The 24766-nt window shown below is 41.6% G+C and overlaps 1 protein-coding gene across 1 annotated transcript in view; it reads left to right on the top strand.

Moving 5' to 3' along the window:
- Positions 1 to 24766, top strand: part of LOC150081266 (organic cation transporter protein-like) — a 74408-nt gene that overhangs the window by 3574 nt on the left and 46068 nt on the right. The window contains exon 2 of the mRNA XM_090379477.1: positions 24352 to 24756. Within this exon, the coding sequence (XP_090235603.1) occupies positions 24352 to 24756 (405 nt within the window). The remainder of the gene's footprint in view (positions 1 to 24351; positions 24757 to 24766) is intronic.

The raw sequence follows: 24766 nt of genomic DNA, 5'->3' as shown, positions 1-24766 counted from the left end.
GGGTTCCATGGTTTTTTGACATTAAACCTTGAGTTTGTCATTAAGCAAACAAAAATCCACCACAGAACCCACGCAATTTACAGACACAAAAAAACTAAACTATATTAGGGTCACCTGGATATTAATTTTCAACTATCCATGTGTATACATGGGTAGTTTTTTTTTTTTTTTTTTTTTTGCTTAGGTTATGTCATGTTAGTCTAGTATTAGGTAAACTTAATACGCTGCTCGATAAAATTAACAGAACACGTAGAAAACGTGCTGTAACTTGTGCAGCTTGCGATAAAGCGTGACAAAATTTGGTACGGTGGCCATAGAATAACGATGAAATGAGATGACAACGAGAAACTGCGGACAGGTATAAGGGACATTTATAGGGGTTGTATAAGAATTAGCAAAAAGGTCACATTACAGAAGTCGATACAAAATGTTCGAAAATATGGTCACATGACGTCACTAGGACGTACGATCCCTCCAACGGCTAACAGGCCTGACAGCGGCAAATCATGCTCGATATAAGGATGCCTATAAGATTCTGTGGCAACAAATCCCATTCTTCGACCAGCGCAGACCTTAGCTCACCAAGCGACTGAGGAGTTGACTCTCTGCGTGCAATGCGACGCCCAAGGGCGTCCCACACATGTTCAGTAGGATTTATCTGGTAATCGTGCTGGCCACGGCATTCGTTAGATACCTTTAGTTTCAAGATCGCGTGAGCTATATGTGCAATGGCGTTGTCGTTCATGAAAAGAAAATCTGGGCCAGCTATACTCTTAAAAGGGGTACACAGGGTTCGAAGATCTGTTCTTGATACCTCTGTCTGTTACGCTACCCCTATCAAAAACATGAAGAGGGGTGTGGCCCTTGTCATTATTCTGCCCACATGAGAACACCGCCTCCACCATAAGTATCCCTTTCTCTGATGTTGAGGGATGGTACCGCATTCCTCGTTGTCTACAGATGAAATAACGTCTAGAGTCTGTTTTCAGGCTAAAAGGCGCCTCCGTAGCCAGGTGGGCAGGAGCAGCAGTGCGTAGCACACGCTTCTTGATTAGACCGGGGTTCGAGCCCGTGACCACCAAATACGGAGGATGCGGAAAGGTCAGGGAATGACCACCGCATATCCCCGGAGCAATATGGCCTTAGTTGCTAATGCTCCTAAAAACCAAATAACAAACAAACAATCAGGCTAAAACGGGACTCATCAGAGACAACTTTACCCCATTTGCCAGGGCTCCACTTCACATGTTCATGGCACCAGTTTCATGACGAGCTTTGCGGTGGTTTCGGGTTAATAGGATTCAAAATTCAAATTATTATATTAGAGCTACCCGTAATCTCTTACATATACCCAGATATGTATTATGACTGTAAATTGCATGTGTTCTCTGGTCGATTTGCCTGTTTTGCTGGGGAATAAACCTTGTTATCTACGCTTGAGACCGACTAACTAAGCCACAGAGTGAAAAAAGCCACTAAAGTTCCTCGCGTCATCGACGGGATTCGAACCTGGGCTTTTTCCACCCGGTATGGGGAGGACGGTGACGATACCACTGTGCTACTGCGCAGACGGGTTACAAACCACAGGCTTCTTTGGCTAGTGTCCACTTGAATTGAGCTTTCTTAACACAGTCTGTTTTGGAAATGTTCTTACCTGTGGTCGTAGGAACATCAAGAGAGTTGATGATTGAAAGAGCATTGTAGGATTCTGTTCTGCTGTTGGAGCCATATAGTGGTCTGTTTTGGTTGACGTAGCCCTCGGAGACCTCGACCAGCTCTTCTAATAATGGTTCCTGTCTCCTGAAACTGCTTTCATAAGTAAACTGTAAAGTGTTTTCAGTGTCTAACGGCACCAATGGTTTCCCCCATCTCCGCGTTGCTTTCATTGTGGGTGTGCCACTTCACTGGAAAGACCAGAGATTTAAAAGTGTATGTATCTTGAAATGTGTGGTGTCGTATACCGTTGCTCTTCTGGCCATTTAGCCGCTGGACCCCCTGCTGAGGTCCAGCGTTATCCCACTTTCGCCCCGTGGAGGCAGACCAGGTACCTAGCAGTTTAAGTTTACTCTGGCAGGTCCTGCCACCTAATTTCCTGAAATTTCAGTGTCTAGGACCAAATAAAAAAAAATGTTTTAACATCGATTGCGTAGGGTGATGTCGCTTAAACAGGAAAGGCCAAGATTGTGAGCGAAATGTAATTTGGACATATTTAAATTTAGGTATGTGGGGCATACGCTTGCTTTAAGATTGAAGGAGAGAGGAGACTGGGGGGTGAAAGACAGAAGAATGTGGTCAATAAGGAAGAAAATTCAAGTGAAGCATGCCTTTCCTTCTGGCAGGGCATGGGCATGCCCTGCCAGAAGGAAGGAAAGGGGATGGTGAGGAGAGGAGAGATGGCAGGGCAGTCTCCTCCCCCCGCCAGGGTGGGAGTAGAAAGGGCCGGACAGGGGAACCGGCACAGAGTGCCAATATGGCGGTCTGCGTGGGTAGCACAGTGGTATCGTCACCATCCTTCCCACACCAGGTGGAAAAGGCCTGGGTTAGAATCCCGTCGATGAGGAACATCCCGAACGACGATGACTTGCCATCCTGAGTAATGGGCTTTTTTCACTCTGTGGCTGAGTTAGTCGGTCTCCGGCGTAGATAGCAAGATTTTTTCCCCAGAAACTGGGGGTTTTTTTCTTCCAGCAAAACAGACAAATCGACCACAGAACACACGCAATTAACAGACATAGATACACAGCACGGCAGATGAATTTCATTATTCGGGTGGCCTTAAAATAATAGTTTGTTTGTTTTTTTGCCAATACGGCGTGTGTGTGTGTGTGTGCAACAAGGCTGCAAGCTGATCAGGGCAGCATTTGGTGTCAAGTGGCCTTCTCCAAGAGGTCCGTCAAGTAACAAGGTGAACACTGGCTGTTACAGTTCAGTTCACTACTAACATTGCACAGGTCAGTTCTCTACTAACATTGCAGAGGTCAGTTCACTACTAATATTCTCCAGTCCAGTTGAGTCCTAGTCATGATTTGTCCGTTTCCATTGTTGGGCCATTCATGGGGAGAGGTCACGTTCACGATTAGTTCCGTTGTCTGGAAACTGGTGTTAAGTGGAGTCGCTCCTGGGATCCAAGCCCGTGCCGTTGTTTTCATCGTGAGTCTCCGTTTTGATTGTCACGTTGAAGGATAGTTATTATTATTATTATTATTATTATTATTATTAGTTTATTTCTCTTAGGAGAACACCCGGTTACAGCCACTGGCTAGGAGGCGATCATACATATACAACTATGTTACAAAATATACATCTATGTTACAATTATAAAATACATGAAATACATAATATCTGATTTATAAGTACACTTTATCTGGAATATAGAATATTTGAGTTATTAATTACTCGCAAAGGCTTTTACTACTGTAAACTGGTAAGAACATAATACCGTGGCAATTGAAATATACCTTCTGCTTAAACACAAGTGGGAGTTTCACCATATTTACATAAACACAAATATTTACAGCCAAACAACGTACAGAATATGAAACAACAGGAATGACCGCGATACAGCAAAATAAAAATTTGAAAGTTCGGTCGCCTTCTTCTGTGGATATTAGAGTTGTGTAGGTGGGACAATACTGACACCTATTTCTTGATGAGGTCGGGTTTCCTAAAGCCCAGTGGCTCGTGCCTGGCCGAACAAGGTGCTGAAACTGTATCCTTACATCTGTATTTGCAAGTAAGAGTTTCTGAGAACTTCCTTTCTGTAGGATTTGCAATTGCAGAGCTTTTCAGGATTGATGTTGAGGTTGTTGAATAGCTGGATGGTGTTTGCTGGAAAGAATCTTCCGAGGCTATCCAACTGCGTAAATGCCGCTTTCAGTTGTGGTTCCTTATCTGCAACTCGTCTTGATTTTTCGCCGGGTATTATTATCCACTCTCGGGCTTTCGGTGCATCCAGTCGTCCCGTTAAAAGCTGAGCGAGGGTCATTATGTTTCTTGACTTGATTATTTGTCTCCAGGGTGTGACCTCTAAATTGGAGTATAGTATAGCTCGTGAGATGGTAAAAGGCTTAGCTGAAATTCTGTTCAGCCATCTCAAGAGCCAGTATTCGAGTCCTAGTTCATGTGGTGAATCCTTTTTACTTGGTCCATTTGGTAAGGTGTTAATATTTGATAGTGGCATTCGTGGGAGGAGTCCTATCCAGTGAGATGTCCGGGCTTCCTGTTCTTTCTGGACTAGTTGACAAGGTGCAAAGTTTGGTCTTGGCATTCATGGGAGCGGAGTTTCGTCCGGCGAGTTGTGGTTGTGGTTTTATTTTCTTGCTGGTTGCTTGTCCGGCTGTTAAGTCCTGCATCAGGCCTGGGGAGGTTGCAGCATTGCTCGCAGCCGGGTGAACAGCTCACGTGCAAAGCACGAGAGAGCCTTGTAGTGCTCCTCCTCATGTAATATGAGGTTCTCCCTGTCCTTCGGGTTGAAATGTATTTTGGTGATGAATCAGCATCTTATGTTATCAAAGAGGGGACATTCGTGCATTAGGTGAGACTACGTTTGGTTTTCTGCGCAGTGGCATAGTGGAGATTCCATGATGCCAAACGCTGACAACTTGGCATTAAAGGAACCATGCCCCTTTAAAAAAAGGTGGTGTAGAGTCCTGGTGAGAACCAGATTAGCTGCTCGGGGTACACTTGATTAATGTCCGGGATAAATTTCCGGGTTATAAATTTCCCTTAGAAGAGTCGGCCCATCGGGACTGCCAGGTGTCTGGTTAGGCGTTTTTTCTCCGCGTTGCTGTTATTGGTCGGGTCTGTGGTGAAGCCAATGCATGTCACGCTTTTCCCCTTTGATAATTGGTATAGCATGCCACAGCACTTCTGCTTCCATAGAGTGTGTTTGTGTAGAGTGTGTTTAGTGTCAAACGGCACCAGGGGTTTCCCCCATCTCCGCATAGTATACATGTGGGTGCGAAACAGAACACTGTCAATGCCAGAGGTTTAAAAGTGTATGGATTTTGTATATGTGTAGTGTCGTGTACCATTGTTCCTCTGGTCATTTAGCTGTTGGGCCACTAATGGGACCCAACGTTGTCCACATTCTGCCCCGTGGAGGCAGACCAGGTACACCAGCATTATAGTTATTTACTCTGGCAGGTCCTCCCACCTAATTCCTGAGATTTCAGTAGTAAGAACCTATATAAAAGGGGGGGGGGAAGAAATAGGGGTTAGCCGAGGTAATTAAAAATTGTGTTAATTAAGTTTTTGAGTGTGGGCTACGATTACTAGGGGTTGGTTTGAACACTAGTCATGTAAATTTTTAAGAGAGAGCAGGGAGTGAGACTGAAGGCTGGGGAGAAACAGACAGAAATATGGGGTCAAAAGAGAAGGCAACCCCAAGGTGGGTTGCCTTCTTCCCTCTGGTGGGGAATGGGGCAGGCCCATTCCCCACCAGAGGGAAGAAGGGATCAGCGGGGGGAGGAGACAAAGAGACCGGCAGCTCCCCCTGCTGGGAGGAAAGGGGAAGAAAGGACCATGCAAGGGAGCATGGTTTTGAGAGCCAAGTTGGCCTTGAACATCAAAGCTGTGGCAAGTCTTCTTAGGAGTTCCTGTTCAGTGAGTCCAGTCCGGTCTAAGAAATGTCACTCATGGGAACGGTGACCCATCTTCCAGTTCCAGTTTGTCCTAGTTATGGTCTGAGTCTGGTAGCACTTGGGACGCTTGTCCCGTCCAATTGTCACTTAAAATGTAGAGGGTCCGTTCAGTGAGTCACTTTTGGGACTGTCCTGTTCTTTGTGGTGACTATGACGTAGTGATTGGTTGGTTTGCACTTTTGTTGTTACAGCCTGGTTCTTCCAGGGTGTGTGATATCCTTGCGGCAGATTGACCAGTGCTTCAGGTTATATCTAAGGTGGATCCAGTAGGTTAGGATCAGCAGGTGGCGGAAGTATCCGGCGTCTAGCAAACATCTTTTGGGCAAATTCAGAAAAGGCTCTGTAGGAGATTTCATCCTCCAGTAGGTAATGCGCCTGATTTGTAGGTATAAAATGAAGTTGGGTGACAAGTAAACCACGGAGATCTTCGTACAACTCGCACTCGTACATAAGACGGTGCCAGGATTCCAGGGAGCCGCAGGCACACCTTGGGTCACCAATAATTCCCAGTAGATTTAGTTTTCAGCTGATTGCTCCGTGTCCTGTGAGGAGGTTGGTTTTATATAACGGATACTGTGGATATGTAGTTTCTACACTTGGCAGGAACGTTGTAATTTCTCCCTTTGTGGAGTCTGTCCGCTGTTGCCAGATGGTCATCAGATGGGTCTGTAGTCTCCTTTTCTCCATGGATCGGTTATTGGCAGGATCTGTGGTAAAGTTCATGAAAGTAGTGCTAGTTCCACGGTTCAGATGGTAGAGCATGTCCACACGGGCAACCACCAAGTCTAGGGGGTCTACCCCTAGCAATCACTTGAAGTGCATGAGTTTACACCGTGTTACAGGCACGTGTTATAGTCAAAAGGATCGGTCTTTGGATTATGTCCAGTCTTCTCCGTCTTCTCCGGTTCACTGCTGTTGAGGATTTACGGTACCAGGCACCTGAGGCGTATGTGATGATCGGAATGAAGACTGCCTTGTAGAAGAGTGCAAGGGTGTGCCTCCTCAGTCCCCAGTCCTGGCAAGTGACCCCAGCGACGACCATTGCTGTGTACTTTTTTATTTTTGAATGGATGTTGTTGAGATGAGGGAAAAATGATAAATTTATATCCAGGATGACGCCTAGGTATTTTAACTCAATTTTCAGCCTGATCGTCCTGTTATAAATTTTTATTTGTGGTGATCTTGTTGGAGTTAGATAGCCTTTTAATAATATGGACTAAGTTTTGGTCGGAGAGATGGTTAATTTGTGCTTCTCAGCCCACATCAGGAGGGTTCCTAGAGCTCTGTTAGCGAGGTTCTCCATCTGAGCCCCGGAGTTGGCAGCGAGGATCAAAGTGAGATCATCCGCATAGGCCTGCGGATGGACGTTTCCAAGGTCCAGGCGAAGAAAAACTCGTCGAGGACGTAATTCCACAAAAGTGGACCGAGAACAGAGCCCTGCGGACATCCACGATAAATTTGACGTTCCACCCTGCAGCAGGGGGCATGTACTGTAATTTTTCGGTTATTCAGATAGTTCTGGAGGCAGGCGAAGAGGTTACCCGGCAGGTTCGCTTCTCTGAGTCGTGCGAGGACGCTCTGCCACCATAAGGTGTCGAACGCCTCCGCGAAATCTACCGAGATGACCCTCTATTTCTGATCACAGTTTTCGGCCAGACCCAGGATATTCTATAATGCATGGACGGTGGATCGCCCCGGCTTGAAACCGAATTGGTTTGGTACATGGAGTTGTGCCCAGGTGTAGTGTGCCTCAATTCTTTCTCTAAGCATCTGTTCCATCACCTTGCTCAGGACAGAGAGAAGTGCAATCGGACGATAGGAGTTCGGTAGGTGTTGCGGCTTGGATGTGTTTTTTAATATGAGCTTAATGCTGGTCACCTTCCAGTTCGTTGGGAAGCAGCCAGAGCGGAGGCAGTGGTTATATAGATTCAGAAGCAGGTTTGGGGTGTACTCTGCCTTCTTCTTGACAATTTCTGGCTCTATCATGTCTATTCACGGTGTTCTTCTGTTTCTGATTTGTTGACTGCAGTTTAGAGTTCTAGGAGAGTGAATGGTTCCACTGTCTGGTCAGATTGATAGATCGTTGGCATTGCTAAGCAGCTGTTGTTCCACGGTGTCTTGGCCATCTATGGTTTGGAAGGTGGCGTTGAGATATTGTTTATGGATTCCTGCCAGTTTTTGGTCATATTTCCCAGGGAGGGGGGGGTTTGTAGATGTCGTCACCTCTCCTCTGGGTAGTTTGTTGGTTGTAATCCTGTATATGATACCCCATGGGTCAATGTTTCCCACTGTGGAAACCACGTGCTCCCAGGACAGCTTTTTCCTCTGTCTGATCATTACAGTAGGCACTCCTGGCTTCCCGATACTGTTGCTGATGATACTCCACCCCTGGGATGGGCCAGGACTGCCTGGCTCTTTGAAAAGCACGCCTCTTCTGGTTAGCCTGTCTTCTGAGTACTTCCAGCTCTCGGGACCATCACGGGACCGCACCCGGTCATAGAATATTTTTTGGGATTGTTTGGTAGGCTGCATTGATTATTGCTTCAGAAACAACTTGCTGGTGCAGATCTGGGTTCTGGCTTTCTAGGTTATTGGTGAGCAGACTTTGTGCATTTGTAGTAATGGCTTGTTTGAAGCTGTCCCAGTTGGCCTTGTGGACTGCATAACGGTGCAACTTTTGGTTGTTTGTTGGTATTCGGTGGATGGACCTCCTCATTTCGAAAATGATGGCTCGGTGGTGCAGTCATCCTGGACCGTCCAGTCAGTTATGTAGTTGGCAAAAGATCTCATTGACATCCAGGGTGGACTCTCAGAGAGTTGAGGAAAATGTAGGCATGTTGTTAAGACGGTTTAAAGCGGTTTAAAACCACAATGCCGCTGTTTGTGAGAAACTCCTCCATGCGCCGGCCATTTCTGGAACCTCTGCGTTCTAAGGTTTCGCTGTGCCACATGGGTGAGCGGCAATTTAGGTCCGCGCAAATGAGGATTCTGGATCTTGGCAGTTCTGTTTGAACATATTGCAGGTATTGGATAGCTGGCAGAATGTCTTCTCCTGGACGACAGTACATGGATATTACGTAAAAATCCCCCAGGGATGAGATAATATGTGCACAGGTGGCCCATGAGAACATAGGTGAGATATCCTCGTAACGGTCAGGTTGGGATTGCGCATGACCACACCATTGCCGTCCAGAGCGATTCACCTTCCACTTGGACGATCTTGTAGTTCAGTGGGTATCCACGTACGGCATTGGCGAAAGCGTATGGCTCCTGGAGGAGCAGTATATCATAGTTATCTTCCTCCACCCTTTGCCTTGTCTGGGCAGCAACAACTTTAGCTCGCTGAGCATTTAGTTGCAGGAATTTGATACAGGTGGTATTATGTTTTTTAGGAAGTGTCCCCATAATCAATTTTTGTTGTTGGACACGCTTTGCCTTCAGATATACGGGGCACTTATTATCTCGGAGTGAATGGGAGGGAGGAAGTTTGTGCCACTTGCAGTTAGCACAAGTCGGATCTTTGTCTTTGTTCGGAAGGCGCCTCCGTAGCCAGGTTCGCAGGAGCAGCAGTGCGTAGCACACGCTTCTTGAATAGACCGGGGTTCGAACCCGTGACCACCAAATACGGATCATGCGGAAAGGTCAGGGAATGACCACCGCATATCCCCGGAGCAATATGGCCTTAGTTGCTAATGCTCCTAAAAACCAAACAACATAACATGTATAATATTATTCTAAAATATTAGAATAATATTATGCCCTTAGTTTAGTGAGATTACTGCTCCTGGCTACGGAGGCGCCTATTATACATGTATGAGTAAAAATTCTATTATAAATAAAGATTGTAGTTAATAAACCCCTTTTATTATTAATATTCCTTATATTATAAACAAATAATACATGTTATAAATATAATATTTATTATAAATATTACATTTATTATAATTAAACAATACGGGGGGGCACAGAGGTGAATGAAACTCAGAAGTGGGCCACGAGCAAAAAAAGGTTGAGAACCACTGATCTGAACGACGATGACTTGCCATCCTGAGTACTGGAGATGTGGCTATCCCACTAAGCACGTCAAAAAAACGGGACTGAAGCGATGTGGTCGCAACGGGCGTTTTTATAGGCATTTATAATTTGCATAATGTGCGGCTCTGTAAGGTGGTAGAATCCGTGACGGATTTGCTGTAACATGCCAGGATGCTTGTTATAGCAAATATTCGCCTTCTGCAACACTGCTCACAATAAATTATTCATAAAAAACATTTTGTTCTGTTAATTTTGTCGAGCAGTGTACTACAGCAACTTATTGTAAAGGCAAGTTTGTTCTGCTATGAGAAATAAGACCACTGCATTATCCATGTAGTTTAAATCCTTCTCGCAAAAACCGATGAAAGAACATGATAGTCATCGTAAAAGTTTCCAGATTAAATAACTTCAGTTGTGGGTGTTTAATATTCATTGGAATGTGATTCTCCAAAATTGCTCAGCCCTCGGTTATTTGAACAAACGATTTTTTTTTGTAGTTTTCAAGGAATTTCATATGGAAGGAAAATGTGCTACAGTTCTATCAGAAGTGAAAGTAAAATTCTGTCCCCTTGGACTACTTGTTTTGTTTTCTGTATGTCAGTTTTTGAAGGAAAGGCAAATACTGTATGAGATTAGCAGGTCAATTGGGAAGCAGCCTTCCTATTTTCCCAAGGTCAATTTTATTTTATTGGGTTGTGACATTGACTTGCAACCAGTCATTTGTAATATTACTTCACCCTTTCGTATGAAGTGAAAGGGCACAGGGTACGAAGCTAGGATTGCTTGAAAAGCCCTTCACCTAACTTACAATCACCTAGTAGAAAAATAAAGCGTTTAATTAAAAAGTTAATGACACCTCAAAGAAGCGAGTAATGCTTTAATAATTGCAACACTACTATTTCGTACTTGAAGTTGTCATTATTTGCAGCCTGAATTCATACTATTGCACGCTCAACTGTAATCACGAATTTAACATCCACACCAGGTGTACAGTATTGCAAATAAAACTTAGTTTCGCACGTCTCCTTCCCCTACTCGCTGAATCATTATACATGGTTTGATGATGATGCGTGTTTCTTTAATTTCCAGTAATCATCACTATTGTTTCTTGACGACTACTAATGACTTTGCAACGTCTACCCCTAAATTTTATTTTTATCTCTAAAGTATATGTTTCCAAAAAAAAAAAAAAAAAGTCTGGTGCAACAAGGGAAATCCAATCAACTGGTTAATAGATTCAGCTCCACGACAGTATACTGATTTCTCCGCTTGTTTGGAAAGGTCTGGGTTGAAATCCAGCGGAAGGGTGTCGCAATTACTTAAAGGTCTTTTCAGCGGGGTGCTGTAGGTATTTGGTGTTAAGAGAATTTTTTCATCCCTAAAAAGCACAAACGTTTCTAGAGGCATAATTAAAACAGATCTGTATTGGTTTATATTACCCCGTTTGGTTGTGTAATATTAAATATTAATAAATAATAGGAATTTGAATTTCAAGACTGGAGTAGCTATAGGATCCGCCCTTGTGGGTAGCATAGTTGGTAGGATCGCCGTCTTCCCCAAACCGGGTGGAAAATATCCGAGTTTGAGTCCCGTCGATGACGTGAGAAATTTTTATGGGCCTTTTTCATAACGTGGTTGGATTAGTCGGTCTCAGGCGAGGATAGCATGGTTTTTTCTCACGGAACTCGGGATTTTTCATCCAGCACACAGAAAATCGACCTCAGAACACACGCAATTGACAGACAATATAAACGGAGCAATATGGCCTTAGTCACAAAAACTCTTGCTGCATCAGCCAAAAAGTAAACAAAAAAAAAAAATAAATAAAATAAAATAATTTTGTCAGGTGGCGTCGGGATACCAAGTGGAATCCATTCTGAGGTAAATAGAAACAATCGTCCCCATCCCATTGTAGAACCGGAGTAAATTGAAACGAATGCTGTCATACGATATTTATTCGATTACTGCCCATCACATATATTGTCATAGTTATATGTCCTCCCCTATCCAAGAAAGGCAGTTTGTATCCGACCCTAAATATTGGAAAAACTGCCGATGAGAAACAGTAAAACAAAAGCCAATTTGCGCTGTTAACTTTATGATGTTTTTTCTGTTGACTATGTGACGATTTACTGCAGATTACTTCAATCGCACCTAATACCAATGGCAATGGCAAAACTTCCATACCGTTTGGTTCCAGGTGCGATTTTTCATGTGAATGCTAATTAACAATAAATATGCATTTGAGAAATTTGTCATGAATGGTTGTGACAATGTCATAACAGGAAAGTCACGCCAAATGGATTCACCTTTCTCAGCTCACTCTGATAATGGCCCTCACGGGTAATCAGTGGATATAATTGTTCCCCGTCAAATCGAGTGGAAAAGGGCTGAGTTCAAATCTTATCAATAACGAGAGAAATTGTTTGGGCAACGTGACTAAGTTAATTGGTTTCAGGCGAGAGTCGCATTTTTTTTCTCTTGGACGTTCGGGTTTTTCATCCAGAAAACTGCAAACAGACCGATGAACACACACATTTACAAACATGCCTCAGCCTAGTTGCCTTGACACTTAACACACTCTGATAATGCTGTGAAGGGCGATATTCGGAGCGAATGTGAGAATCTAGGCATAGACAGTATCAAACTTTCTTTATACTTTAAGTATATAGCCTTAGCAGAATAAAAGGAAACCTCCAATTCTCCTATCCCTGAGCAAAATTTATAAACAGAGACATATGCTTAACATTTAGTTTTTTCAAGACTAATTTTACCCAATTACATAACACTATATATTGTTTCTTTAAAGCATTTTTTTTTTCAATTAGAGTAAAAATTTTTGTTTATTCCAAAGCAAACAGCAAAAAGAAAAAGTAAATACAGTAGTTGACAAAAAATGTCAATGAGATACTTCATTTTGACCATTTAACTCGTATCAAACGTTATACTGTATGATACAGTATAACGTTATCCAAAAAGACCACAATTGATACACAGGCAAATGTCTTTCATCATCTACTTCACTGCAGTAGAATGACTAGAAACTTTTCGGAAGAAATTTATTTCTTAAATTACAGGCTCCATCGTTAAAGGATATATTTTTTTTCTGGTTGATAATTATATGACAAATAACTATGGATGAAAACGTAACAAAAATAAGGCCAAGGTTTTCCTGCTAATGTCGACATCCAAACTTGGCAAACAAAATATTGCGCCTTATTGCTAATGCTGCGGATGTAGAGGTGCTATGGTTGAAACTTCATAATCAATAAGAGATTACTTAATAAATCTTTTATTATATTACACTGCTACTGCCAACAATCTGGACAAAAATAAGAATGTCTGATTCCAGGATGATGTCCTAATGTATTCTGAGAATTTAGTCTGTCTCTTATGTCTCGATAGGAAGCGATGTTGAAATTCGTTTTTAGAGATCCGTTTGTACAACTTAATAAACTTAAGTAATTGAAAAGAGGAAATTGTTTTCTTATTATTTTCTTTTAACAAAATAAGTGTTAAAAGCAATAACATTGCACTCCATGTAAATGTTTACAGGCAACAAATGATCGAATTTATTGTAACTAGATAGAAAAAATTTACAAAAAAGCATTCCAATAATCCGACCATATATACACTGCTCGACAAAATTAACAGAATTAAATGTTTTTCATGAATATTTTATTGTGAACAGTGTCGCCGAAGACACTGTTCACAAAATAAAATAGGAGTCCCGTTTTAGCCTATATGGACACTTACAGTGGAAGCCGTGTTCTCGTGTGGGGCGGCCGCACCCCCTTCTCTCCATGTTTTTGATAGGGGTACCGCAACTGCGCAGAGATACCAAGAACAGATCCTCAAACTCTACGTGCGAGTTTTTAGTGGTGAAGTTGGCCCAGATTTTCTTTTCATGCACAGCAACGCCACTGCACTTAGAGCTCAAATGGTGGAGGAATATCTTGAAACTGAAGATATCCAACGATTGCCGTTGCTAACACGATCACAAGACATAAATCCGATCGAACCTGTGGTGAGCATTTTGTATCGACTTCTGTAATGTGGTCTTTTTGGTCATTTTTATACAACCTCTATAAATGTCCCTTATATTATACCTGTCCAATGTTTCTCGCTGTCTCCCCATTTTATCGTTTTTCTATGGTACACCACCATACCAAATTTTGTCCCACTTCATCACAAGCTGCACGAGTTACACGTTTTCTACATGTTCTCTCAATTTTGTCCAGCAGTGTAGATCAATTTTGACGACGTTACGAAATTCTTGCGGATATCTTTATCGATTCTAAATTACGCAGACTTGACAATTATCCACAATGATTTTGAAACATTTTCAAAATTCATCTATAAATGGTTGGATTATTGGAATGATTTTTTTGTAGTTTTCTTCCTTTCCAGTTTCAATAAACTCGATCATTTTTGTCTGTAAAAGTTTATATGGAGCAAAGCACAGTGTTTTAATCTGTTATTAACTTATTAGAATTAGTTATTTACTATGAGTGTCTTTCTGCCAAGAAATTAAAATCACGTTTCATAATAATATTTCTCCGACATCTATACATGAAAAGTATATTTGTTTCCGTTTTGTTGCCGGCAACGCACCATCAGTTTCGTTGAAGGAAGCTTCATTATCATAGAAAATGATGCTAACCACATATCACCAACATTTTCTTCAATGGTAGTAGCTTCATTGGCCATTCTCAACTGCTGAATGGTGTGCGTAGTTGCTGTAGTAGACGCGGCTTTTCAGAGATTACGATCCTGTTGTTATATTCAAACGTTTCTTGAAAATAATTCCAACATGGCTCAACATTGAAATCCGGTGTTCATTCCGGAACCCGTTTCATCTGTTATCATTTGGAATCCAGGGCTAACCTGGATTTTAAATGCCCGTCACTACCCCGGGGAGTGGGCCAGGGCAGTAGTTAAGTGGGCGTATGAGTATTCTGGTGGGGCCAATCGTGGACGTCGCCTGAGCTTGCCAGGGAGGGCCCCCCGATAGAAGAAGGAAAAAAAGAAAGAAACGGGAGGAAATGGAAGAAAGGATGGGGTAAAAGCGGGGAAAAATATGAACGGGAGCATGGAGGTGCCAGTTTGAGTTTGCAACGAAAGGAGAAGGCATAGGAAGACTTCCACCTGGAAATAGGAAGAACAAGGGGATAGAAGGACACCCTTGCAGAAGCAACCCACCTTCTTCTGGGGGGTACTGTTAAGAGTCAGACAGAATTAGGGTGGTAGGTCCCACCAGGCGAAAAGTATGGGAGGGGAGATGAGGAGGGAATGGGAGGGCCCGTGGGTGGTGGAGGGGTGAATGTCATAGGGCTAGAGTGCCCCATATGGAAGGATTTGACGTGTTCGTCATGGCGAGCGATATTCCCACGCTGGCCAGACCAGCTGTAACCAGCGTTAGCATCTGACGCCAAGCCGCCTAAGAAAAGGAATCAGCATTGCATCAGCAGAGGGAACTACTAAAAGGTGATTGACCCCTGCAGTCATGGTCAGGAGGGGGGGGGGGGTGGCTTTTTACACGAGTACGCAACATACATTCCAATTCGGCACACATTTACACACCTGCCAGTAAAACAAGTAAACAGAACGTTTTAAGATTTTTTTTTTTTTACGTTTATTCAGGGCACATACAGAATATTAACTTTGCCTAGCATTTACACATCTTCCGTTCCCATTCGCTCCTTCTTTCGTACAGACAGCACTCTGAATATGGACAGCGCGCACACTTTTTTTTTTTATTTGGCCATTGCGTAGCTAACAGACATGACAAACCCATCCTGCAAATGTACCCTTTTTTTTGTTTGCGTATATTTATGAGTACAAAGGTTACACTTATGGGACACTCACTTCTTCGACACGCTTTTTTTTTTTTTTACGTGCAGGCCAAGTTAACACTCCAGATTCTTTCACGAGGTACACCTGAGTAGCACAGGCGTCCCACACGCATTTCACTCATTGACACACACACACTCCATTCGCACCTGCAACGCAAGCATCACCCACACTCACATAAACATAAGACAGGACTCTAGAAGTCAAGTTCGGTAAGTCAAGTCCAGAAAATAAATTAGCTTTCCCCAGGAATAACCAGGGGCACTCAGCTTGTCAAATCCGGCGAATGAGGAGTCACTGTTAGGATTACCCTAGTTTTGTCACGTGACTATTGGTTTTGCTGCTCCGGAGGTGGATTTGGTAGTAATGGGGTGCCCTCGAAACGGCTCCTAAGATTATTTCTTCTGGTTTCAAATAAGACTTTTGGGTATTTTGTAAATTCTTTATAATAATCTTCCTCTGTGATGAGCAGGTGTTCCTGATTACGTGGAAATAGGTCTATCCGAGAAATCAGCAGACTTCTCTGGTTGCCATACATTGGCACTCTTATAACAAGTAGCTCCAATTTTCTGAGACACCGCAGGTGCAGTTAGGATCTTGTTCTGGCCCCAATTCGTGTAATTTGGCTCTAAATGGGCCATGTCCTGTGAGGAAGAAAGTAATAAATAAATAAATTTTTTTTTTCTGTTTATACTCCGGCACGACAACCAAGTCAGTAGAGTTTACAATAAATCGTCAATACAAATATTTATCGTATTTAGTAGTCACGGGCTTGAACCCCGGTCCACTCAAGAAACGCGTGCTATGCACTCTCGCTCCTGACCATTGGGCTACGTCAGGCCTTTATAGGCCAGGGGCAGACCAGGGAGATGGCTTGAGAGAGACCAACCCCCACGTTGGGTAGAAACCTCCTTGTCACCTTTCCCTTGGTCGATTGGTCCCAGTTTTTTTGCTAGGTTTGTTGGAATTCTGTGGCAGTTCTCTTTCTCTCTCTCTCTCTCTCTCTCTCTCTCTCTCTCTCTCTCTCTCTCTCTCTCTTTGGTCTAGGCATATCCTTAGTTAGGTCTAAGGATATGCCTAGAATTTAGTCATATCAGCAACTTAGGCAATATTGCACCGTATATATGTAAATTGCATGTATTTTGTAGTCAATATGCTGTTTGCTGGATTTACTCGAGTTTCCGGGAGAAAAAAACCATGGCACCCTCTCCTGAAACCGACTAACTCAGCCATGTTGTGAAAAAACCCTAAAAATTCATCGCGTCATTGACGGGATTCGAACTCAGGTCTTTTCTATCCGGTGTGCGAAAAGACGGTGAATATACCAACTGTGTAGTCACGAGGGCAGTTAGTCGGTCTCAGGCGAAGGTTACACGGTCTCTTCTCCATTTTTTTTTTTTTTTTTTTGTTGTGCCGCAAATCAATCGAAGAATACAAGCAATTACAGACACAACATACTGACACCTCATAACCTTAGTTGCTTTGACGCTTCACACACACACACACACATACACACACACATACACACACACACCTAACATAACCTAATCTGAATATCAACAAATTTGAAAAATCACTGAAGCACGCATACAGAATCATCTTCCTAACCTTGACCCATGAACGACGAACGAAAATCTAGTTCATAAACTGCTTGTTCAACTTGAACCGGAATAAGCTGTTGAACTGTAACTCTAATTTTTAGATTCTCTTCTAACTAAAGTTTTATTCTTTTCATCTTTAAATCTTTGTTAAGCCTTTGTGCTATGAAAAGAATATTGAAATCTCAAGTTATAAAACAATCCAGTGTAAGTTGCAATTAAGATGCATTTATTTGTAGTACAGTATTTTGTCACAATGAACAACAAATGTAGTTACACTTCGTTTGTTCCTGATTGCGTGAAGCATACTTGGAATCAGGTACTCGAAATGTTTATAATGGAACGTTAACAATAGCATCTTATATCACGCGAAGCTCCAGCTATGAGCTGTTAGTTCCGTTCTCCTTCCTTGTCTAATGAGATGGACTAGTGGTGTTGTAAGCAACATAAACCATGCCACCGCCTACAGTAAATACTTTCTCGCGGAATTACTAGATTTCTCAGATGAGAAAGAAATAAGTTAAGGTATACACATGTTTGGGTATCCTGCCATCATGCTGAAATGCAACTCCATCCCTGGAAATTGGTGAAATAATAAGTACTTAAACCAGCGTGGAGTGTAATCTACCTTTAATTTTTTAAAGAACTACAGATTATTCTCAGACGTTTCGTGATACTTCCTGTACTACTTCTTCAGTGTAGAAGTACCACGAAACGTCTGAGAATAATGTGTAATTCTTTAAGAAATTAAAGGCAGATTACACTCCACGTTGGTTTAAGTGCTCATTATTTCACCATTTCGAGTTCTTGATATACCTGCGCAGCAAACCGCTAAAAGAATATTAAAAAAAAAAAAAAAAACAATCCCTTCCCCAAAACAACTTTTTAAAGTAGGATGCATTAATAAAAAATACCTTTGGTCTTTGAAATACCGAGCCACAGAAGTGAAAAGGTTTAAAATTGTGAACTTAAATTTAATGTAACAGGAGAGGCAACGCATAGAATACACATTAAAAAAAAGTCTTAAAAATATTATATATTAGAAAGTTATTTGCTGAAAAAGACAAAGTTTACACTAAGTGGCCACTTTATTAAGTACACAGCTATCCTTTTCATGAAATGCTGTGCTGCTTTAGTTATAGTATTACTTGTTCTGCCATTTGATATACAGCAGGTGGACAGATACGTAGGTATGCTCTTCGGTGCGCAATTCAGTGAGGGGATAGGCACGATAAAGTTTTCGAGGACTGTTCGGAAAAAAACATAAAAAACATAAAAAAAGAACAGTGCGAGGACTGTTCTTTTTTTTTATGTTGCGCATTGATCCCTTTCATACCAATGGAGCAACATTTGGATGCCAAAGGTTATGTAGACATGTATATTATATTATTTAAGGCAACTTCGGAACTTTAATTTGACTCAGCTATGTTACACTGTGATTACACAGCTCTAAAACAGCTAAAAATGTTGTGTGTTATGTTGTTTAGTTGTTTCTGGCTACTTTGCCACCAGGAAGGCAATCACCTGGAAAGCCTGCCCAGTGTTCGTCTGCACTACGAGAAGCTGGGCCACAACAAAGCATGAACCGTGGTCGACCTTGACTATCTGTTCTGAGTGCTAAAAGTGAATTTGGAAGCATTCTGATAAAAGGCTAAAAGCCAGCAAAAAAAAAAAAAAAAAAAAGGGGGGGGGGTGGAGAAGACAAAAAGGAGAAAAACAGCATAGTCCAAGGAGGATTAAACCTGTGGTACAAAGAGATTATCAGCAGTTGAAGCTAATATAGTATGACTACTGGAGAAGGCTTATCATGCAAAATCTTGTAACCCTGCAAATATGTCTTGGTTAGAAATGAGGTATTTTTCATTTCCTGGGAGAAAGTTTTGGATTTTGCTAGATAACTTCTGCTTGATATCTTGATAATTTTGGCAGTCATACAGTATATCATTACAAACCCACCAAATTATGACATTAGGGTCACCTATAAACGATTACATCTACCCATATATTTATTTTGTGTGTAAACTGTGTGTGTTCTCTGGTCGATTTGCCTGTTTTTGCTGGGGGAAAAACCTCAGTTTTCTAGAGAGGAGGAAACCTTGCTACGTACGCCTGAGACCGACTAACTCAGCACGGAGTGAAAAAAACTCATAATATTAAAGTTCCTCGCGTCATCGACGGGATTCGAACCCGAGCCTTTTTCACCCGGTGTGGGGAGGACGGTGACGATACCACTGTACTACACGAGCAGACAGTATATCATTCCAGTTTTCCAGAGCGCCAATGCCAAAGGTTACGTGGAAATTGGTTCTGATCACGTGCATCCCTTGATGACTGCAGTGTACCTATCTGCGATTGGGATCTTCCAACAGATAATGCGTCATGTCACAAGGCCAGAACAATACTGAAGTAGTTCCAAGAAATGATGAAAGAACTCTCTAAGGTCCGGCTCACGATAACATTGATTCTATCCATCATCAGGCTACGGGAAACAAGCAGACATGGAGTACTTGATGAGGATTGGTAGTTATGTATGAAGATCAAAGAGTATGATGAAGATATATGAAGATAGAAGAGTATTATGAAGATATATGAAGATAGAAGAGTATGATGAAGATATATGAAGATAGAAGAGTATGATGATCATACTTTTCTGACCATAGTGGTATAGAGCTTTGGGTTCGAGCGCCACCGGCGGTTTCCCACAACTGCGCCATTTCTCTTGTGAAGTAAACAGAACTCGGCAAATGCCAGAAGTGGATGTAGTGCGTTATTTTGTGCTAAAGTAGGTTGGGTTCTGGCTTTTGGCCACAGAGCACTAATGGGACTACATTGCCGCCGCCACCACTAGGAGATAAGCCAGACAGTCCATAGTTCTCTGGCTGGTCTCTGCCAGGGTCGCTTGAGCTTCCTGATAGAGGTCAAGTTAAAAAAAAAATACATATGAACACTACGGGATCTTGTTTACTTAACTACAGCAAGGCCCTCTGTGAGATATTGAGCATTTTTGTAAAGAGTTCAATGGAGCCAGCTATACTAACTCAGTTTATGGAAAGAACTGATGGAACAAAAATGGCTGTAACTCCGAAACAAGGCGAAATCAGACATATATTTACATTAATTTTTTTTACTTATTTTAGTTCCTAAATCCATAGCTGAATTGGCTCCGTATGTTTTGATACATTCTGTGTGTGTGTGTGTGTGTGTGTATATATATATATATATATATATATATATATATATATATATATATATATATATTTGTGAATATATGTATATATACACACACTGAGTGATCACTGAGTTTGACCACCTACCTAATACTTCGTAGATCCTCCTTTTGCCCTCAGTACAGCAGCTATCCGACGTGGCACTGATTCAACAAGATGTCGGAAGCGTTCGGGAGGTATGGCCAACCAAGTTGTGTGTAATGTGGTCAGCAATGCAGGTAAGGAGGTGACTGGCGTATCCAGATGCCTGCTATGCCTTTCCATAGTGTCCCACGAGTGCTCTATGGGATTGATATCGGGGGAGTTCGGAGGCCAATCGATATACTGGAAGTCAGAACTGTGTTCCTCAAACCATTCCTACACAATAAGTGCCCGATGGCTCGGCGCATTGTCATCTTGGAAGACACCATCGCCATTCGGGAAAAAGTGTAACATAGCGGGGTGTACACAGTCAGCAAGCAGTTGCCGATAGCGGAGAACACTGATACGTTGTTCCACATGCACCAGGGGTCCAAGTTCCTTTCAGTAAAACATATCCAACACCATACAACCGTCTCCACCGGCCTGCACTTTTGATACCATTCATGATGGATGAAGAGCCTCATGTTGTTGACACCAAATCTGTACACGGCTATCCACGGTGTGGAGTAAATAACGTGACTCGTCCGAACAACACACCTTCTTCCAGTCTTCTAATGCCCAACTTGCATGCTCTTTGCACCAGGCGAGTATTTTACGCCAATGAACCTTGGTTAGGAGAGGATGCCGTAGGGGTCGTCTGTTGGTATAGCCCATACGTGGGAGCGTGCGACGCATGGTCATGCCAGAATTTGTTCCGGGTTGGCCCATGTTGTACTGGGTAGTCAACTCTTCAACAGTGCTGCGCCTGTTTACCTGTACGAGTCGTAGGACCTGGCGCTCATCTCTAACATCAACTTTTCGCTGACCTTTGCAGTTTTGTCGTCGGGTCATTGTTTGACCATTTTGACGCCAGTCCTGGTACAACGGCGGCTCTCGAACACCCCACCAGTTCAGCCTTTTTGGAAATCGAGGCACCAGCTCGTCGAGCTCCCACAATCTGTCCTTTATCAAAGTCCGATAAATCCTTCCTTTTACCAATCGCGCTCGGAATTTTACTACCTGCTGAACCACTGACACCTTATCTATGCTATGTAGGTCGACTAACTGCGCACTCTCGTACCTCACGTGGTCAACGGCTCGCATTCAGTTTTCATAGGGGTAGTCATAATTCAGTAATAACTCGGTGTATATACACTGGTGTTCAAGAAAAGTGCATAACCCTTAAAATTGTGATTGTCGTCCGAATATTGTAAGTATGTGGCAGTAATTCTTACAAATTGCATCAGATAAGATTGACAAGCGTAGTTGATGACGTAATATTGCATCAGCTGTTACTTTCAGCTATATAAGCACGCTCTGCAAGAGTTGCAGTCATTCCTTGCTTGTGTCAGGATGGCGAGTTACGTGCAGTTGACGCCACGAAGAAAGAGTGCTATTGTTGCTTTACGTGAGGAAGGATGTTCTTCCTCTATATTGCTTATAGAATTGTAATCAATCAACAGTGAGTAGATTTTTTTCCAAACTCAAGAATACTGGTCCTGCTGATAGGAAAAAAAAAAAGGAACCGGACGCAAACGAGCCTCTACGCCAAAACAGGACCGAGTTTTAAAGCGCTGATGCCTTAAAAACCGTAAAGCTTCTCTGTCTGAGCTGAAAAGAGAATGGGAAGAACATACAGGAGTGGTAACAAGTGCAGTAACAGTCAGAAGACGCCTCTTCAAAAATGGACTTGTAGCTGGTCGTCCTAAGAAGAAGCCACCCCTCACAGAAAAAATGAAAAAGGCGCGATTAATTTGGTGTAAACAGCATGTCAAATGGACCCCCGAGCAGTGGAAGTCACTTATTTTCTTGGATGAGAAGAAATTCAACCTGCGTGGCTGTGATGGGAGACAAACGATTCGCCGTAGACGTGGTGAAGAATACCATTCATATACACTGTGTGGTGTCTACAGTGAAATTCCCTACCAGCCAAATAATATGGTGAGGGGGGGGTGCATTTCGTATGGCCGAGTAGGTCACCTGCAGTTTATAAAAGGTTCCGTAAATGCTAATGGATACGTGGCTATATTGGAAGGCAAATTGGTGTCAACCATTAGAGACCATTTCAAACTGCCAAGTAACTGCATCTTTTAGGACGACTCTGCTCCTTGTCATCGGGCGAAAAGTGTAAGTAGGCACTTCTGTAGTTACTTTAGCTTCATTTCTTCATTAGAGGTTCTTACAGTAATGTGTTTACATTTGTTACAGGTTAAAAAAATGGTTGGGAGAACGGTCTGTTACAACTGTTATCTGGCCAGGAAACAGCCCGGCCGGACCTGAATCCTATAGAGAACTGTTGGCATCGTGTGGAATCTGCAGTTGCCAGAAAGAAACTAAAGACCCTTCGTGGAAGCCATAATTGGTGTTTGGAACCACTATCAGTTGATTATCTTCAGAAATTGATCTTGTCAATGTCTCGACGGTGTGCTGCTGTCATCAGGGCCAGAGGCGGTTCAACTAAATATTAGTTTGTACTTGATGAACTTTTCATTTTGTTTTCCATTTAAAATGATAAACTGAAACGAATTGAGGGCTTCTGATAACATTTCAGCCAGAATTGTCGTGTTTACCAAAACTGTTGTATAGAGGCTATACAACATTGGAATATTTTGAGAGCACCTGTCAAATATTACTTAGCTTTGTCTTAACTATTAATAAATATCTTTTGTTTATTTTTCTATTTGTGATGCTAGTCATTAATGTAACATACCATCGCGAAAAAGGGTTAGAAATGTGAAATTTCTAGGTGATGCACTTTCTTTGAACACCGGTGTGTGTGTATATATATATATATATATATGAAATATGAAAACGAAGAAGTGGAAAAAAAGGAAAAACAGGAAAAACAGTACGTGTACCTGAATGCGCAAAGCAGCAAAACAGGATACATGTATATAAATAAGTGTCACCGATGAAAGTAAAATAAAATAAAATAAAAATAAAAATAAATATAGATGGATTTAAACTTATATATTGATTTAAACTTACGTTCTTACACACTTAATTTACTAAACACACTGCGTTTGCGTTCTTACATACTATCGACTCAATTTATTTCTAAATACACTACGTTACATAATTTATTAATCTAAATACACTGCGTTGGGGCTACCTCACTCATGTTTCTGGAGATTTAAAAATTTAAAAAAATTTAAAAAAATTATTTTTATATGCATTTATTTTTTTATTTTTATTTATTTTTATTTTATTTTTATTTTTTTTATCTATTTCATTTTTTATATCCATTTCATTTCTATAGCTTCTCCATCAGCATGAGTTTGCATAGAAACACAGTGTTGGTACATGATCAGGTGTAGCCCCCTGATGAAATACCTAATCTATGTACCAATTTTTAATTTTTAATTCTTTAATTTTAATTCTTTAATTTTAATTTTTATTTTATAATTTTAATTTTTATTTTATAATTTTTATCTATATTACCCTCCCCTCTTTTTCTTTCAGCTTTTGTACATATGATTGGCCTGTTAATTCGGCATTAATTCAGATTTAATTCTACTTAATTTTATATAGGTTCTTAACATTCTTTATTTCTTTTTTTCTTCAACTAGGCTCGGCATTTTGTGTTTAATAACTTCTCCATCTATATTTATTTTTATTTTTATTTTATTTTATTTTACTTTCATCGGTGACACTTATATATATATATATGTGTGTGTGTGTGTGTGTGTGTGTGTGTGTGTGTTTGTGTGTGTGTGTGTGTGTGTAAAAGTGAGCCGATCTATATATATAAATACACACACACACACACACACACACCACAAGGTAACTATTTATTTTAAAATTTTATTAATTTTTAAATTAAATTTGAGGCATATCCAGTCTGTATTAAATCTTTATTTTATTTCATTTATATAGATGAAGGCAGAAAAGAAGGAAGAAAATCCCATCCCGGCGACCGATATTTCCGATATCATAGGTGGTTATGGAAGGTGGCAACTTACCGTATTTATCATATTTTTCTTTACCGGTTTCTTTCCATCTTGGCATATTTTCGTTATTACATTTTACGCTCCGAATATTGATCATTGGTGTGCTCCTCCTGCAGAACTAGCAAATAATAGCGAAAGGTGGAAAAATTTGAGTATTCCACTTGAAATTAGGGATGGCGAAACAAAATTCAGTCAGTGTGTGAAATATGATTTTGGTAATCGAACGTGTGAGGACTGGGACAACGGTTGCTATGACAACAGTACAAAGACGTTTCTGTGCACAGAATGGCAGTATGACAAATCGTTTTATAAATCGACGATAGTAGAGGAGGTAAGTAGGT

The sequence above is a fragment of the Mastigoproctus giganteus genome, chromosome 8 (assembly GCF_048544385.1).
Source record: "Mastigoproctus giganteus isolate SK-2022 chromosome 8, ASM4854438v1, whole genome shotgun sequence".
NCBI classification, from domain to species: domain Eukaryota; kingdom Metazoa; phylum Arthropoda; class Arachnida; order Uropygi; family Thelyphonidae; genus Mastigoproctus; species Mastigoproctus giganteus.
This window is presented reverse-complemented; position numbering and strand designations above follow the sequence as displayed.